At 37.3% G+C, this 15,112-nt stretch overlaps 1 protein-coding gene across 1 annotated transcript; it reads left to right on the top strand.

The window, feature by feature from the left end:
- The first annotated feature begins 1,394 nt into the window (after positions 1-1,394).
- spag6 (sperm associated antigen 6) lies at positions 1,395-14,251 on the top strand. The gene is made up of 11 exons (XM_041814434.1): positions 1,395-1,546; positions 1,632-1,727; positions 1,809-1,975; positions 3,410-3,593; positions 3,710-3,915; positions 6,810-6,983; positions 7,058-7,210; positions 7,302-7,493; positions 11,248-11,364; positions 11,449-11,594; positions 14,091-14,251. The coding sequence occupies exons 1-11, from the start codon at positions 1,522-1,524 to the stop codon at positions 14,152-14,154; spliced, it is 1,524 nt and encodes a 507-aa protein (XP_041670368.1). The 5' UTR covers positions 1,395-1,521; the 3' UTR covers positions 14,155-14,251.
- The last annotated feature ends 861 nt before the right edge of the window (positions 14,252-15,112 follow it).

The following is a 15,112-nucleotide window of genomic DNA, read 5'->3' as shown; positions in this document are numbered from 1 at the left end:
TCAAAATGTTTGATAAAAATCATTTCTGTGGCTCAAAAATCGCTTATTTGTAAAATATATCTCTGTTCTATAAACGATCAAAAAGAAGGCTCTACAGGCTATTAAAAATAAAATAAAGTTAGTAAAAAGTAAAAAAATATATCAGACAGTGTGAAGTTGAATAATGAACTATGAAACGCTACAAAATAAATATTTACATCTACAGGCTGACATTTGAACATGTCAGTAAATTAAATCGCAATTAATCGGAAAAATATTGAGATATAAATGTAACTTGTAGGCTACAACTCTGCTGTTTTTGGCATTGATTATGACTTACTTAGCTATGACAATTTTCGTCGTTATACAATTAAAAATAAATAAATAAATAAATCAAAAGGTCTATAACAGCTTATCGTTCTGGTGGACCGCGTCCTCTTTTTTCGAATGATTCACAATATGTATGGTCCTCCCTAAATCATAATAAAAAATAATGATAAATTAGATACCCGGTTTACAAGTAAAGCAAAACAAAACGTGGCTTAAAAATAGGCCAGAAATTCTAATATATAATGAGAGGAAAAAATCTTTTGCTGCTCTTAGCAGATGACTATGAGCATAGATTTAAAAAAAATCCCTCTGCTGCTCAAATCAGCAATGTCTTTCTGTCTGCAACAGAAATTTAGGAAAATTTAAGCAACCGCGAAAGCTTATGTATATAACCCTGTTTTACAACTGCTTTTTGGCAGCAATGCCGGCCCATTTACATGTTTTTTTTTTTTTTTTTGTTAGCTGTAAGATGTAGATTTATTTTTTGTTTGCAAGTTTAAGCGTGCAATAGGCCTACAACACCGACCAAGAAAATATCAGCCCCAAATAAATGTTATTAGACTATATAAACCCTACTAGCGTAGTTCATTTTGTCAATATCAATTTTCTTTGATGTGATTAAAGGAGTCTTTGAATGGGGTTTTCATTCCAGAGCGGGTAAAGAAAAATAAAAAATATAGCCACAATAAAAAAAAAAAATAGATAAAATAAAAAATAAAAATAAATAAATAAAACACTGAAGTAGCCTATTCAGTTTCTGGTGTCACACTTGCAGATTTTAATAGTATTAGCCACTGAGCTCTGGTCTGCGCCCCCCTCTTATCTTCCTCTCTCGTCTTTTCAACGGCGGGGAATAATGATGAAAAAAATGGGTGACATATTCGCGGTTTTATTTTAGCGGGAACTTTACACAGAGCGACCAGAGCTGAAGAAACCACACAGAGCTCTCACCCTGACTATATTTCTCGACAAAAGAAACGTGACACGTACCAGAGTGAGCCATCTTTATCGTAGACGATCTTCGGAGCTAGGCGCATTCTGCTTCCTGTCTGTTGCCACGGCAACACTTAACAACAACACTACCTTACCCAAACCTGGAGACGGACAGGAGCAACGCTCCTTTGAATCCCACGATAAATCATTTTTTAGGGAAAAATATAAACTTTTTTGTGAAGATAAACCTTAAAGAGGACATTCTTCTTCAGGGTAACAATGAGCCAAAGGCAGATCATTCAAGGTAAAACTCGTTAGCCAAGGCGAGCTAGAAAAAGGAAATTCAACGAAAAAGTCAAGTTTGTGTCTCTCTCTGTCTGTGTTTGTAGTGTTTGAGCAGTATCAGAAATCAAGGATGCAGTTTGTGCAAACTGTCGCTGAACTGGCATCCAGACCTCAGAACATAGAAATCCTCCAAACTGCTGGTAAGAAAAAAAAAAACGGAAAACATGAAATGTTAGCATTAGCTGCTACAGTATTTTCCAGTGTCCGCCCTTGTGCCGCAGGTGTGATGTCCCTGCTGCGCCCCCTGATGCTGGATGTGGTCCCCAGCGTGCAGCAGACAGCAGCTCTGGCTCTGGGCCGCCTGGCTGACCACAGTGATAACCTGGCTGAGGCCGTGGTGAAGGAAGACATCCTCCCTCAGCTGGTGCACTCTCTGGCCTCACAGAATGTCAGTAACCCACCCTCTAAATGCTACATTTCTGCAGACGGGATTTCCTTCCCTAGTCTTTAGAGACTGCTGTAGCCTTTATATGTCTGTGAGAGAGAGAGTCAGAAAAAGACAGAAGCCGTAACCCTGCAGAACCCCCCACCCCAAATGTGAGAGTGTGTTTTGGGCTAACTTGGCAGTTCGCCTGGGGGCTACTTGAAAACCTAAGAGCCCTTTACCATGAGAGCAGCAGGCCTTTGTCTTCTTTGCTTTTCTTTCTCTCAGCCCACTCACAGGCTGAGAACGGAAGGAGAGCAGGTTTACTTTTTGTTACTAATGAGAGGTCTCAGAATAAACTTCTAATTTGACCAGATTAAGTTTTAGACATTCATGTCAAATTTAAAAAATGAGGCAATGCTTGAAATTGGCATAGATTTAAGTATATTTTTAAAGTATATTATTTGGCACAGTGCTGATCTCAAGGCTTGTGAGATGATGTTTAAAGTTGATTGCTCCATCTAGAAATATATATATGAAATGCCCAGATTATCATTGTAACTACCATTGTTCTATTTTATAAGATAAAATAATTTTCTCTTTTATCATTGTTTGTTACCTTATGCACAAAATCCCTAAGCTAAATTTGCATTAATACATTTTATTTTACGCTGTTTTTTGTTGTAAGTTAATTTTAGTTGTTTTCTTGCAATCTCTGATTTTTTATCCCGTTACCTCTGGATTATTTGCCCTGATTTTGTTTTGAGAAATTATACCGAGATAACAGCATAACTTAGTTAAGATCTCAAGAAAACATCCAGGAATAATTTGTCTTCATGTTAAAAAAAAGTAAATTAAAACATATGGATGCATGTCCCCTTAGAGCTTCTGTACTAATATTTATTTTTTCATTAATAAAACCTTCTCATAACCATGTTAGCCTGTAACACACATAATTCTAACAGTGAATTTTGCTCTTAGCAACTGAAATATTTGTTTACATTGAAAGTTCTTTTTACTAGAAAAAAAGTCTGTTGTTCTCCTTTCAACAACACTTCACTGTCATTTTTATGTTTTGCCACTGTTTAAAAATGTAGAAACTTAAATATGTCTCTGTTAACTGGGTATGCTGGCCCTAAAGAAAAAACATGTAATAGGAACTGTTTAAAGTTTATCATTTACACAGATTACATTGGGCTGTAGCGCTAATATACAAAAAAAAAAAAAACTACATTTAAAAAGAGGCTTACAAAGTTCAGGGGTACTCTTGGATGCATGAGATGTTGAAATCATTCACTTGTTAAAAACAGTAAAAAAAAAAACAACAAAAAAAGCTTTTGCTACCAAATCACTGCATTTTCCCCTTTTCTACTTTCACAGTATAATTCCAAAGCCTGAGCGTTTATCCTCACTTTGGCATCGATATTATTTTATGTATCTGTGTGTTTTTGTCTGCAGAGGTTCTATAAAAAGTCAGCAGCGTTTGTGCTGCGTGCAGTTGCCAAACATTCCCCTGAGCTGGCCCAGGCTGTGGCAACCTGCGGGGGTGTGGACGCTCTAGTTCTCTGCCTGGAGGAGTTTGATCCTGGGGTGAAAGAGGCTGCTGCTTGGGCTTTGGGCTACATCGCACGACACAACGAATGTAAGGACCGCACTGACATATCTGTCTTTGCTTTGCCTTTTTTAGTAGCTTTATTATTTTTGTGGTTACATTTTTAAACATCCTTCTTTGTCTCCCACCTCCTCATCACTGTGCAGCTCTGTCTCAGTCAGTTGTGGATGCGGGTGCTGTCCCTCTGCTGGTGATGTGTCTGCTGGAGCCACAGTTGGCCCTCAAGCGCATCGCAGCCTCCACCCTCAGTGACATCTGCAAACATACGCCAGAGCTGGCTCAGACTGTGGTGGAGAGCGGGGCCATTGCACACCTTGCACAGATGATCCTCAACCCAGACTCCAAACTGAAGGTAGGGCTGGCCTCACTCACAAAAGCAGCTGATTGAACAGCATGACTGGAAAAAAGGAAGATGCAAAATCACAATGTTTTCCCATGTTCCCCCAGATTTTAATGATATATTTAGAAGCATACTAAAATCCCTAACCCATGTGCTCTTTATAGTTCATATTATTGAAGTTGATCCAATTTAAATAAAACCATAAATGCTTTTATTTGGCATTTAATCTTTCTGTCATTATGTTATATTTATAACATTTATAATATGATAATAATATGCAATAGTTAAAACCACCCATTTATTAATAAAGGAGATTTATGAAGTGATCCCAGTTTTTAAAAAAATCACAATCTGAGTTCTATTTTTCACTGGATTCATCTCATTTTTTTACCTCTCTATCTTATATTATTTTACCCTTTTAACTATTTTAATTTGATAATAATTTAAATAAGTTAGGCTCTGTATTTAACAAATTCTTCTGGAAAAAAAAGTGTTAATTTAAAGAAATGTTTGTTGTTGTAGATTTTCATGTTTAATATTTAGATTTTTTTTTTTGCTCTGAGTACAAATCATGATTGCAGATATCAACATTTTGGATCTTTATTTCAGTGTAATTTATAGGGCTGTCAAAAGAGAAACATTTTTAATTGTGATTCATCTCAGGAGTTCTGTAGTTAATCACAATTAATCGCACCCTTTTTATCCCCTTATAAAATTCCACTATTTTGCATTTAAACGTGTTGTTGTGTCATTTTAGATTTTTCTACTGTGTTAACCTTAAGGTAACTGTCTCCCAGTCACCCCACAGACCTGCTTTTACAGGTGAATAAAGATCTGAACCTGAACCTAACCACAGAAACAGGATTAGTTATGTAGTGACATGAAAATGTTTGACGAGGTTCAGGTGACTTTTGACTGTTCCACTGAGCTGTGCGAGTTTTCAAAACTGAAATAAGACATGAGTGTTGCTGGACTTATTTTACACCACTGTGGCTGCAAGGAGATGCTGCAGTCGAAGTTTGATGAAGGCAAAAATAAAGCGAGTGATTAATCATGATTAAAAAGTATTAGTGCACTAATTGTGGATTATAGTTAAATGTGATTAATGCGATTAATCTTGACAGCTCTTGTAGTTAATGAAAATGGTCAAGCTGGTTGAGTAAAGAACAGAGACCCCAGCTTTCATCTGTCATGCATATTGATATCTCTTACTTATTTAAGATTAGTAGGACCTGATACGTAACTAAACATTTTATCTAAACAAGTAGTTAAAAACAGGTGACTCATATGACAGTGGGTCTATTTTACTTTTTGACACCGTAAACACACCGTTGTGTGACACAGCAGGAACAATACTACCAAACTGGTGCAAACACAGAGTTGGAAAGTTGCTGAAAGAGAAAAAAAACCATTTATTCCCATTTTTAAACCTGCATACCGCTGACACTTAAGGATCACTTAAACTTTGCTTTGTATTCTCTCTGTTTCCTAATATTTTTCTCCTCGAAATTTGTCACGACTGGAACAAACAGTTTCATGAGAAAATAAATATGATCTTTAAAAGCTTTTAAGATTTTGGTGAAATCTACGTACGTAATGTATTCATGAAAAAAAACAAAAAAACAAAAAACAAACAGATGATGCCATATTTTCATTAAACATGTTTTTGAAGGTTGAAGTTTCTCTATTTGTTATCTTTTTTTTTTTTTTTGCTGTAAAAGGCATACATTTATTTGAAATAGTTTCAAAGTTAAGGATCCATCAGTTTGAATCCACATTTAACTTAACATAATAACACCACAATTTATGTCTGAATATTTGAGATTTTATGAGAAACTCTGCCATGTTAAGTTGATGGTAGCACTCATTTGGTGGTAATAACAGGGTTATGGAAAAAATGGTATTAGAAGAAGTATTTTATTTTGAAATGCAACAGAAAATTTAGCAAAAACTGTGACAGTATTAATCTCATGAAATGAAATTCAGAGGTTTAGGTTCAGGACTCCCACCTTGTAGTACAAAGTACCCTATAAATCGGTATTTCAGGTGAATGCAGCCTAAAAGTATCTGAAATATATTTTTGTGTTTCGTGAGATAATATTGCTAAATATTTAAGATTAATTTTTATACTTTTTGGTAGAATGGCCCATAGAATTTTATTTGAAGACCTGAATACGGCTGTGCCTCCTAATAAAAAGCATATAATACATCACTTCTCCTGAATTTCTTTTTTGCCATATAGGAACATGTTTTTGAACATGGCTGTGCAAAAATAAAATGTCAGCAACTAAACATAAAGAATCTCCTAAATGAGAGCCCCTTCCTGTTTGGCGTTGTTGTAGCTTGTTAATAATTATTTGTCAAATATCAAACTACAAATATTAGCAAGTGTAAATAAACAAGCTTCAGTCATTAAATCAGAAAATCCTTGAACAGTTTTGTGCTTAGACTGGCTGTAGAGCATTTTGGTTCGACTGGTGGCCATCTTGAATGGACACTGATAAATTTAATGAGCTTTTGTGACAACATAATCGCAGACAGAGAGCGTCCAGGAACGAGGCTAACAGGTTTGAGTTCAGCAAAAGCAAGATGCTGTGAAGGATGCTGTGACGTAGGAGGTTAAACCTCACAGCCAGTAGAAATATAGAGAAAGTTTCTATCTGTCTTGGAAATCCAATCAAGAGCAAAATGTGGGTATTTACTTTGTGATAAAACTTTAAAATGAAAGGCAGCTTTTTAATTATAGACGTCAGTTATAGTTAACTAAGAAATACAAAGTATGTAGTTCAGTCATTAAGTATGCCAGATACCATTAGTTTAACTGAAGAATGATAACATTTGATATCTTCTGGCTGTAAACATAATATCTGAATGATCCTCTGAGGTATCTTTATGTCTCTGTGCAGAGGCAGGTGTTTTCAGCTCTCAGTCAGATCAGTAAGCACTCGGTCAGTCTGGCAGAGATGGTGATTGAGGCTGAGATCTTCCCCGCCGCCATGGTCTGTCTCAGAGATCAGGACGAGTATGTGAGGAAGAATGTCAGCACGCTGATGAGGGAGGTGGTCAAACACACGCCGGAGGTACTGCTGCTGAAGCTCAGTAAAGAACACAGAAATGCACAGCTGGACACATAGTAACATGTGTGCTTCTTCAGCTTGCCCAGGTGATTGTGAACTATGGGGGCATGGCATCAGTGGTAGACCACCTGGGCAGTTGCCATGGAAACCTGCGCCTTCCAGGGATCATGATGCTGGGATATGTGGCAGCTCACAATGAGAACCTCGCGATGGCTGTCATTCTCTCCAAGGTGTGTATGTAGGTTCATCTAACCGCAGACGTCTTTCTGATCTAGCATGTAGGTCACAAACTGTTGTGCCATGTGTCCTCCTGTCCTGCAGGGTGTCCCACAGTTGTCCCTGTGTCTGTCTGAGGAGAATGAAGATCACATTAAGGCGGCCACAGTCTGGTCCATCGGTCAAATCGGTCATCACACCCCAGAGCATGCCAAAGCCGTGGCTACTGCTAACCTGCTGCCCAAACTGCTGCAGCTTTATATGAACACCAGCAGCACAGAGAACCTGCAGGCCAAAGTATGAACAACAAGTCCATACACCGAGTCAGTGCAGCACTAAGACTGTGATATAAGAGCAGCTTTATGTAACAACTCAACCTAGCTTCCTTAGAGACAGAGAGCTTCCAGTTTTGTTTCAGCTCATACCATTTTTGGTCAAATCATGATTATGATGTGTTTTTAAAATCAGACTCTTTTAGACCACTCTGAATCAAAAATAAACTCAGCTTTATTTACAAAGCACCTTTCAGACAAGAATTCAGGCTAAAATGCTACACAGAGAAGAGAGCTGACTGACAGAAGAACAAAAAACGACAAAAATCAAATATCATTTTACAGGAAAAAACTATAACCAAAAAGTGAAATGTCTGAAGTTATTAAAAGTTGAATAGAGTTTAATAAACCTACCATTATGTGCTAAGTTTAGATGTAAATAAATGTAGAAAATATTTGAGAAACTGTCTACAAAAGTGGTCAGGGTAATTTAGATTAATTTAATGAAACACAGTGCTGTTTGGACCTCAGACAGTACAGAACATGAAGAAAACAAAGATGTAAGAACATATCCCAAAGTTTCTGGAAGAGCATCATAGAAAATTCCTGAAAGTTTCAGAGACACCTTCCAGATAAAATTCCAAAAGTTTCCAGGAAGGTTGCCAAAATTCCGTTTGATTCCAGTAAAAGTTTGAAATACGCCTGGAAACCTCCAGGAAAAGAGTGGTGAAACGTTTTATGAAAAGTTTAAATATTTGCTATAAAAAAATTCCTCTCTGCAGTCAAAAGTGTAAAACATAGGAAAAAAATAAAGCACTTCATAGACTCTTTGGCAACTTTTCTTTTCCGGCTCAGTTGTGACCCGCTGGGAGCAGCTCCGTGACCCTTTTATGGGTTCCAACCCACCAGCTGAGAACCACTTATTTAGACTAAAGCCCATTTCAGACTAAGAATTTGGGATCATACAAGTTGAAACTCACAGCTGCTCTGCAACATGCTGAACACCTGTCAGTTCACATCGCTGCAGCTAGAGAGGACGATGCATCATTTGCATAGCAATTACCCACACAGCCACTCAGTTTAAAGGGATTTATTTCTTATTTACAATACAATAAAGCTGTGTCTACAAGAAGGACAGTTTGCCAGAGTAACTGTTTTTTCCCGTCTCTGCATCAGCCTGTAACATGAGGCTGTTTGATTCCTGCTTATCAGTAATTTGTCAGCGTGGCAGGAAAATTTCACAGCACACATAAATGCTGTTCTAACTCAGTTTATTTATAACTAAAATGTCTGCTAAAAAAAAAAAAACTTTTTCCACGGACTAACTTAGTTACTACAGCTGGAATTTCTGATGCATAAGCAAGAAGGCCATAGCATTGCATGTTATGCTTACATGAGGAGACAGGCGAGTGTATCAGGCTGAAGCTTCCATGTCAATAATAATAGTGTTTAAAAGTATTCACCCCCCTTGGATATTTAACCTTTTTTGATTTTATAAACAATCATGTCAATATAATTTGCCTTTTTTGAAAAAATGACAAAAAACGTATTTATTTACTTACTTACTTAATTATTATTATTATTATTATTATTATTATTATTATTATTATTATTATTTAATGTCAAATGAAAACAGATTTCTACAAAGTAATATCAGCTAAATAAAAACATGTAAGAAAAAGTAAGTGACATGAATATTCACCCCCTTCAAGTCAGTATTTAGTAGAGTCATCTAATCACAGCTCTGAGTCTGTGTGGATAGTTTTCTATCAGGCTTGCATGTCTGGATGCTGCAATTTTTCTCCATTCTTCTCTGCTAAACTGCTCAAGCTCTGTCAGGTTGCACAGAAATAAGGCATGAAAAGCCCTTTTCAAGTCCAGACACTAATCCCCTCTTGGATTGAGGTTTGGGCTTTGACTCGGCCACTCCAGAATATTCCCCCTGTTGTCTTTAAACCATTTTTGTGTAGCTTTCTCTGTAGGGGAGAGTGGGGTGCTTTGTGCCAGGGGGGAAGTAGTGCCACCCCTTATTTATAGAAAACCATAGAAGAAATTGGTCATGTGACCACATGTTCTTGAAGAGCCATCCTTTTTACTCATCCTGCACACATGGCATGAGAAGTAAGCACATTTTAGCTCAAAAAACTGTTTTTTTTTGCCTTTCAAAGTAAACTTTCTATGATCATGGTTTTTTGACTGTTGTGTCTGTACAATTATAGACAAGTTTGGAAACATTTCACACATGTTTTAGTGCTTTAGTAGGCTATACAATGAGTCTATACAGTTAGCATGATGTTAGCTCTAAACTGTTAGATCATGCTAGTTTTTCAAAATTCTGGGGCTGGGGTGATTTGTGCCAAAGGGCCTGGGTTAAGTTGTGCCAGTGGCACACTCACAAACCCAGACCCACAGACACACCCAAACCCTGACACCTACACAGCCAGACCCAAATACCCACATATCCAGACCCACACACCCAGAGACACAAATCACAAACCAACAGACCTAGACCCTAACCCACACACCTTCTCACCCAGACCCACACACCCAGACACACAACCACAACAAATCCACACCAGACACCGAGACCTACACACCTAGAACCCAGCAAAGAAGGGCCAAGAACAGCTGGAGAAGTGAGGAGATGGACATGCCTCATCAGTGTTTGATTAACCTGCCTTTGTTATTTGTTATTAAAGTGCAGTGTTATTCAGTTTTTAAGTGGCCTAAGTCACAATGGGATGTTCAGAAATTGGCCTAAATCACTTTCTTTGTATATGTACATAATTGACAGACAGCGTTCTATGTATGTCAACAGGCATCTATAGCCAAAGCCTTTTTGCCTGAAATGATGCACAAATAGGCTATCATATAATGTGTATTTAGTTTTTTTGTGTTTTCCCAAAAACTAGAAGATATGATTTATGCCATTAGTTTAATAGGGTGATGATATCTAAATACACCTTAAATGAGTAATTTTGTATTGAATTTGTCTTGCTTTTATATAGCACTACAATTTATGAGATTAAAATGTTCCGTTTTACTTCAATAATCTTCAATAATCACTGGCACAGTTTACCCCAACGTATTCTCCCCAAAGGCACAACTTACCCCGCATCAGGGGCAAGCTGCACCACGAGACCACTTTTTTTCTAAAAGCTATATTTCTTCAACAGTTTATTTCAGATCAAAAGCTATTGTTCCCAGGGATGCACCACATCCTTAAATAGATGTACATGCTTAAGTTGGAGGCATTACTGTCATGGCCTCACTTTAAAGTCACTTTGAGTAAAAACTGGCACAACTCACCCCACTCTCCCCTATGTTTCGGCTCATTGTCTTACTGGAAAACAAATTATCTCCCAAGCCATAGTTCTCTGTCCGACTGAATAAGATTGTCCTCCAAGATTTTCCTATATTTGCTGCATTCATTTTACCCCTCTACCTTTACAACAGTTGTTGCCAACAGCCAACAGTTGTTGTCTGCAGAGTCTCTCCCATCTCAGCTGCTGAAGCTTGAGACTGAACCAAAGTAATAGGTGTGTTGTCACATAGTTTGTGAGGGTTGCCTGATAGGCAAATTTACACTCCTTCACTGGAGCTTCAAAGGGCATTGTTGGTAGGTACTAGCAGAGGATAGAAGCTTATTTAAATCATCTATCAAGCAACTTTAGTAAAATTGTGAGGGATAAAGATTGCTTAGCAAAAGTTGAGGGAAAAGGACATTTTGTTAGCTGTGTTATTTGCAGTAAACTTAATTTTGTATTTGTTCTCCTCAGAGTAAGAAGGCTCTAAAGAACATCCTGCAGAAGTGCACCTACTTGCCAGGACTGGAACCTCTCCTCTACGATGCTCCGAGCAACATCCTCAAACATGTCGTCTGCCAGTTCAGCAAGGTGAAGGAGTGAGTCCTCAGCCTGAAACCCTGATCTGCATTTCATAATCCAAACTTAATTTATACCTACACCTTTCCCTCTTAGGTGCTGCCTCATGACAGTAAAGCTCGGCGTCTGTTTGTCACTAGCGGCGGGCTGAAGAAGGTGCAGGAGATTGAGGCTGAGCCCGGCTCTGATCTGCAGGAGCACATCAACGCCATCAACAGCTGTTTCCCTGAGGAGATCGTGAGGTGTGTTCATCACTCTCATACACACACATGCCTGCACACTAAAACCCATAATCCCATGTTTTGAAGAACAGCTGAGATGTAAACAGTAATCCAGGAGTGACAGCTCTGATCACATGACTATCCAGACAGTGGTCATTACAGAACTGTGTGCTGAGTAAAAGGAGGATCTTTGTACGGCTTTGCCTTCTTCGTTTTTCAAATCTGTCCAAATAATCAACTCAAATCTGTCCAAAATAAACTATGACGTCATAATCTTTAAAAATCTGACGCATTTTTCTAAGTGGCAAAATATTGTAGCTCTTTAAGACCTGCAGGAGAGTGGGTGCTCCAAATGCATTTCTATTTTTAACTGCGGGTCGAATTGTCACCAACTAATAGGTTATTTATTATTATTATAAACATGCTTTCTTTTTGCAAATTGAGCACACTTTCATTTTATCTTCATTTTTGCCTTCTATGGTAGGTCAGAAAGGGTTGAAGCTCCCATGAGGAACTTAATGCACTGTGTGGAAATTCTGTTCACAGAGCTCTCAGTCAAAACATTGTCAAAAGAGAGTACAGTGCAAGCTACCTGCAAAGCATTCTGGGATTGCTTGTGCAGTGCAAACCCTGAAAGCCACTTTTAATGTGCATTATATGAAATTCATCCATGAAACCAAAATAATGGTTACTGGACTAAAGGTTGAGGGGGGCAGAAAATAATCTCGGGCGATCACAATTAAGCAGCACAAATAATAAAATGAGATACAGCAGCAGAAGGCCATTTTACAGAACAAGTTCCCACCTCATTATGTAGCACTAGTCACAAAGGGTTAGTATTTCCTGTGGACCTCTGATCATTTCTAAATATCCCTGTGATGTCAGTGTTTGAGGCAGTGTATTCTCACAAGCTAGACAAAGTCTGTAAGAGACATTTCTGAATGACAACATGAAGGTGTGGCATGGCTGCAGCTATAAAAAAGTTTTTATTACCAAACATAAATTGTGCTTTGCATGAACTGTATGGCTAAATGATTCTAACATAAAATCAGGCACAGTAAAAGAGAAGCTGAGACAGAGCAGAAGTGCTGAATAAATAAGCTGAGTTAAACTAATGTATTTTTTGAAAATAAGGTAAAATAAACTGACAGAAAAGCACTATCAATTGCCTGTACTGTATGTGTCAAAACTTTAAAATCTCCCACACAGTCTCTTTTTTCTTTTTTTTATTTTATTAGAAAAGCCACACAGACCATAAATAATACATAATTACCACGATAATCTACAGAGATGCTGATTCACATGGGATTAGTTTTACCTGTGGACCTCTGTGTGTGCTGAAATATAGTTGGTAATCTGCCCTGGATTTTACTCTGTAGATTACAGACATGGTCCATTCACACAGGTTTAAAAACACAGACGATTATAAAAACGACCAGAGGTCCTTAGGTAATTCTAATCCCATGCGAATAGGGCATCTGACATAAAATCCAGCATTTCATTGTCACTGATAAACATTTGGTGTCTGTCTTTGTGGCTCTGTCACAAGTCAGGGACTGTTACAACTTAAAATGTGGGAATTTCTCCAGCTTTGAAAGTGGTTGGACATATTTAAGGTGATGTAAGTGCTTGACTAAGAATATATATTAACCATTTTTTAAATTAATGTAGACATTTCAGTGTGAAAATTCTCTATTGTTTAGCTTTAAAGTTTGTGTTGATTCTGGCGCCCCTCAGTGGACAGATAGCTACATCTCATCTCCTAGCTACCTTTGTCCTTTAATTTTGTAGGTAGTGATTAAAAAGTGTTTTTTTCCCTTATTTAAATGCTTCACTTCAGATTCAGATCTAGTGGAACTCATGTTTAGTTTGTCATGTTTTCTATTTCCTATTTGTACTGGTTTATAGAATTGTCTTATTTGTGGTTATGTATTTATTGTGGATTTATTCTGTAAACCACTGTGCTGGAAGTTATACATTTATGAACTATGATGCCCACATAAAGACATGTGTTGGAAAGTAGGAATTGCTTTAAACCCCTCATGCAGCACATCAGCTTCATGCTCTAATGAAAATATGTTAAACTGCATCTTCCCTTTAAAATAGAATTCAACAAATTCAATGCTTAACTTGGAAAACACTTTATAAAAAACATCAGTTTTGGTAGCATGCTGTTTACCGTTTCACCTCTGGCTGCAGTTTCAGGTGTTAGAATTAACAATTTAAAATGATAAATGTTATTTCCCATAGTGTTTAAATTTGTGGATCATATAAAAGGGTCAGTTTTAGTTTCAGACATTTTTATAAACATTTAAAACCTCTAACAGGAGCTTAACAATAAAAAAATAACCTTTTTACATAAAGATAAACAAAGAAAAAATCAGAAACTCAGATACACTGCATGGATGAAATTGAGTTGAAAGAGTAAAATTAAGAATTTGTCTCTGTTTTCAATGTTCAAGTGGAACAGAAATCTTTAAAAGAAGACTAAATGCCTCTTTTTTTGTGGTATTTCAGGTATTACTCTCCTGGATACTCAGAGACGTTGCTGCAGCGATTAGATAGCTACCAACCAGCCTGACATCTGCTCACACTACACTTCCTGTTTGAATGTTCACATTTACATGTACTGTGCATATGCCTTATATAATAAATATGCTGCTTCACATAAAGCGTTATGAAGTGTTCCTGTCAAGCTTTTTTAATATTTGAAATCCAGCTGGTGGTGACTCTGCTTGCAGCTTTAGAAAAAACACACATGAATGAAATACAGTCTAGAGGCCTTGAGCAGAGAAACAACCGTATTTTATTTTAGGCCATTTTACAGTGATAACATGTAAAAGTTGTTTCGTCAAGATCTAGACCAGTTTGTTTAAGTATCTGGAGACAAATTCAATCCAATTTAACAGGATTTACTAATCTGGAAAAAAACATTGGTTTCATTACTTAAGCAATGTACAAATATATTATAATATTAACAGAAATAACAATTATAGTTGGTTTAAAAAAATCTGGGTTTAACTTTAAGATTACAGTTAAAATGGTAGAAATTCTATATTTTTATAATGTGCTGACAGTCCAGTTCATAGTGCTGGGGAGGTGTTTGAAGCTCTGTTTTGGTCAGCAGCTCACATAATGTGCTGCAGCATTTGCAGATTTTAGCCAGCAGGCATGGAAACTTCTGTTCATTGTTCATACTGGTGATTTATTTTTGTTTGCTGCTGAAAAGTGGAAAAAAAACTGTCTCTGATGTATAGGTTGTTAGAAAGTCCACCTTCGGTTGGCTGCAGTGGGTGCAGTCGTGAGTATCTTGAGTGTCTGGTTTCCCCAATGATAAGTTCATTTTTTATGATCTAAAGAAACCTGGGACTAAGCTGTGATCGTGGGGAAACCAGCAAGCACTGTTATTCTAAGAAAAGATCTTGAGAAAACATTCAAAACTAACTTTTCATTACCAATAAAATCTTTGGTTGCATGCCCACTTGGGTTTCTAAATGCTGTGCTTAAGATCTTAAACACAAAATAAAGGTGGAGGTAAA

This window comes from Cheilinus undulatus, linkage group 19, assembly GCF_018320785.1.
Source record: "Cheilinus undulatus linkage group 19, ASM1832078v1, whole genome shotgun sequence".
Classification (NCBI taxonomy): domain Eukaryota; kingdom Metazoa; phylum Chordata; class Actinopteri; order Labriformes; family Labridae; genus Cheilinus; species Cheilinus undulatus.
Note: the sequence above shows the minus strand (reverse complement) of the source record. Positions and strands in the feature narration are given on the sequence as shown.

What these genes read in the sequence shown, in the direction of transcription:
- spag6 (XM_041814434.1), top strand. Translation starts at nt 1,522, where the DNA reads ATGAGCCAAAGGCAGATCATTCAAG. An exon ending in CATCGCACGACACAACGAAT is followed by an intron (nt 3,594 to 3,709) that starts GTAAGGACCGCA and finishes ATCACTGTGCAG; the next exon opens with CTCTGTCTCAGTCAGTTGTG. An exon ending in CAGAGAACCTGCAGGCCAAA is followed by an intron (nt 7,494 to 11,247) that starts GTATGAACAACA and finishes TGTTCTCCTCAG; the next exon opens with AGTAAGAAGGCTCTAAAGAA.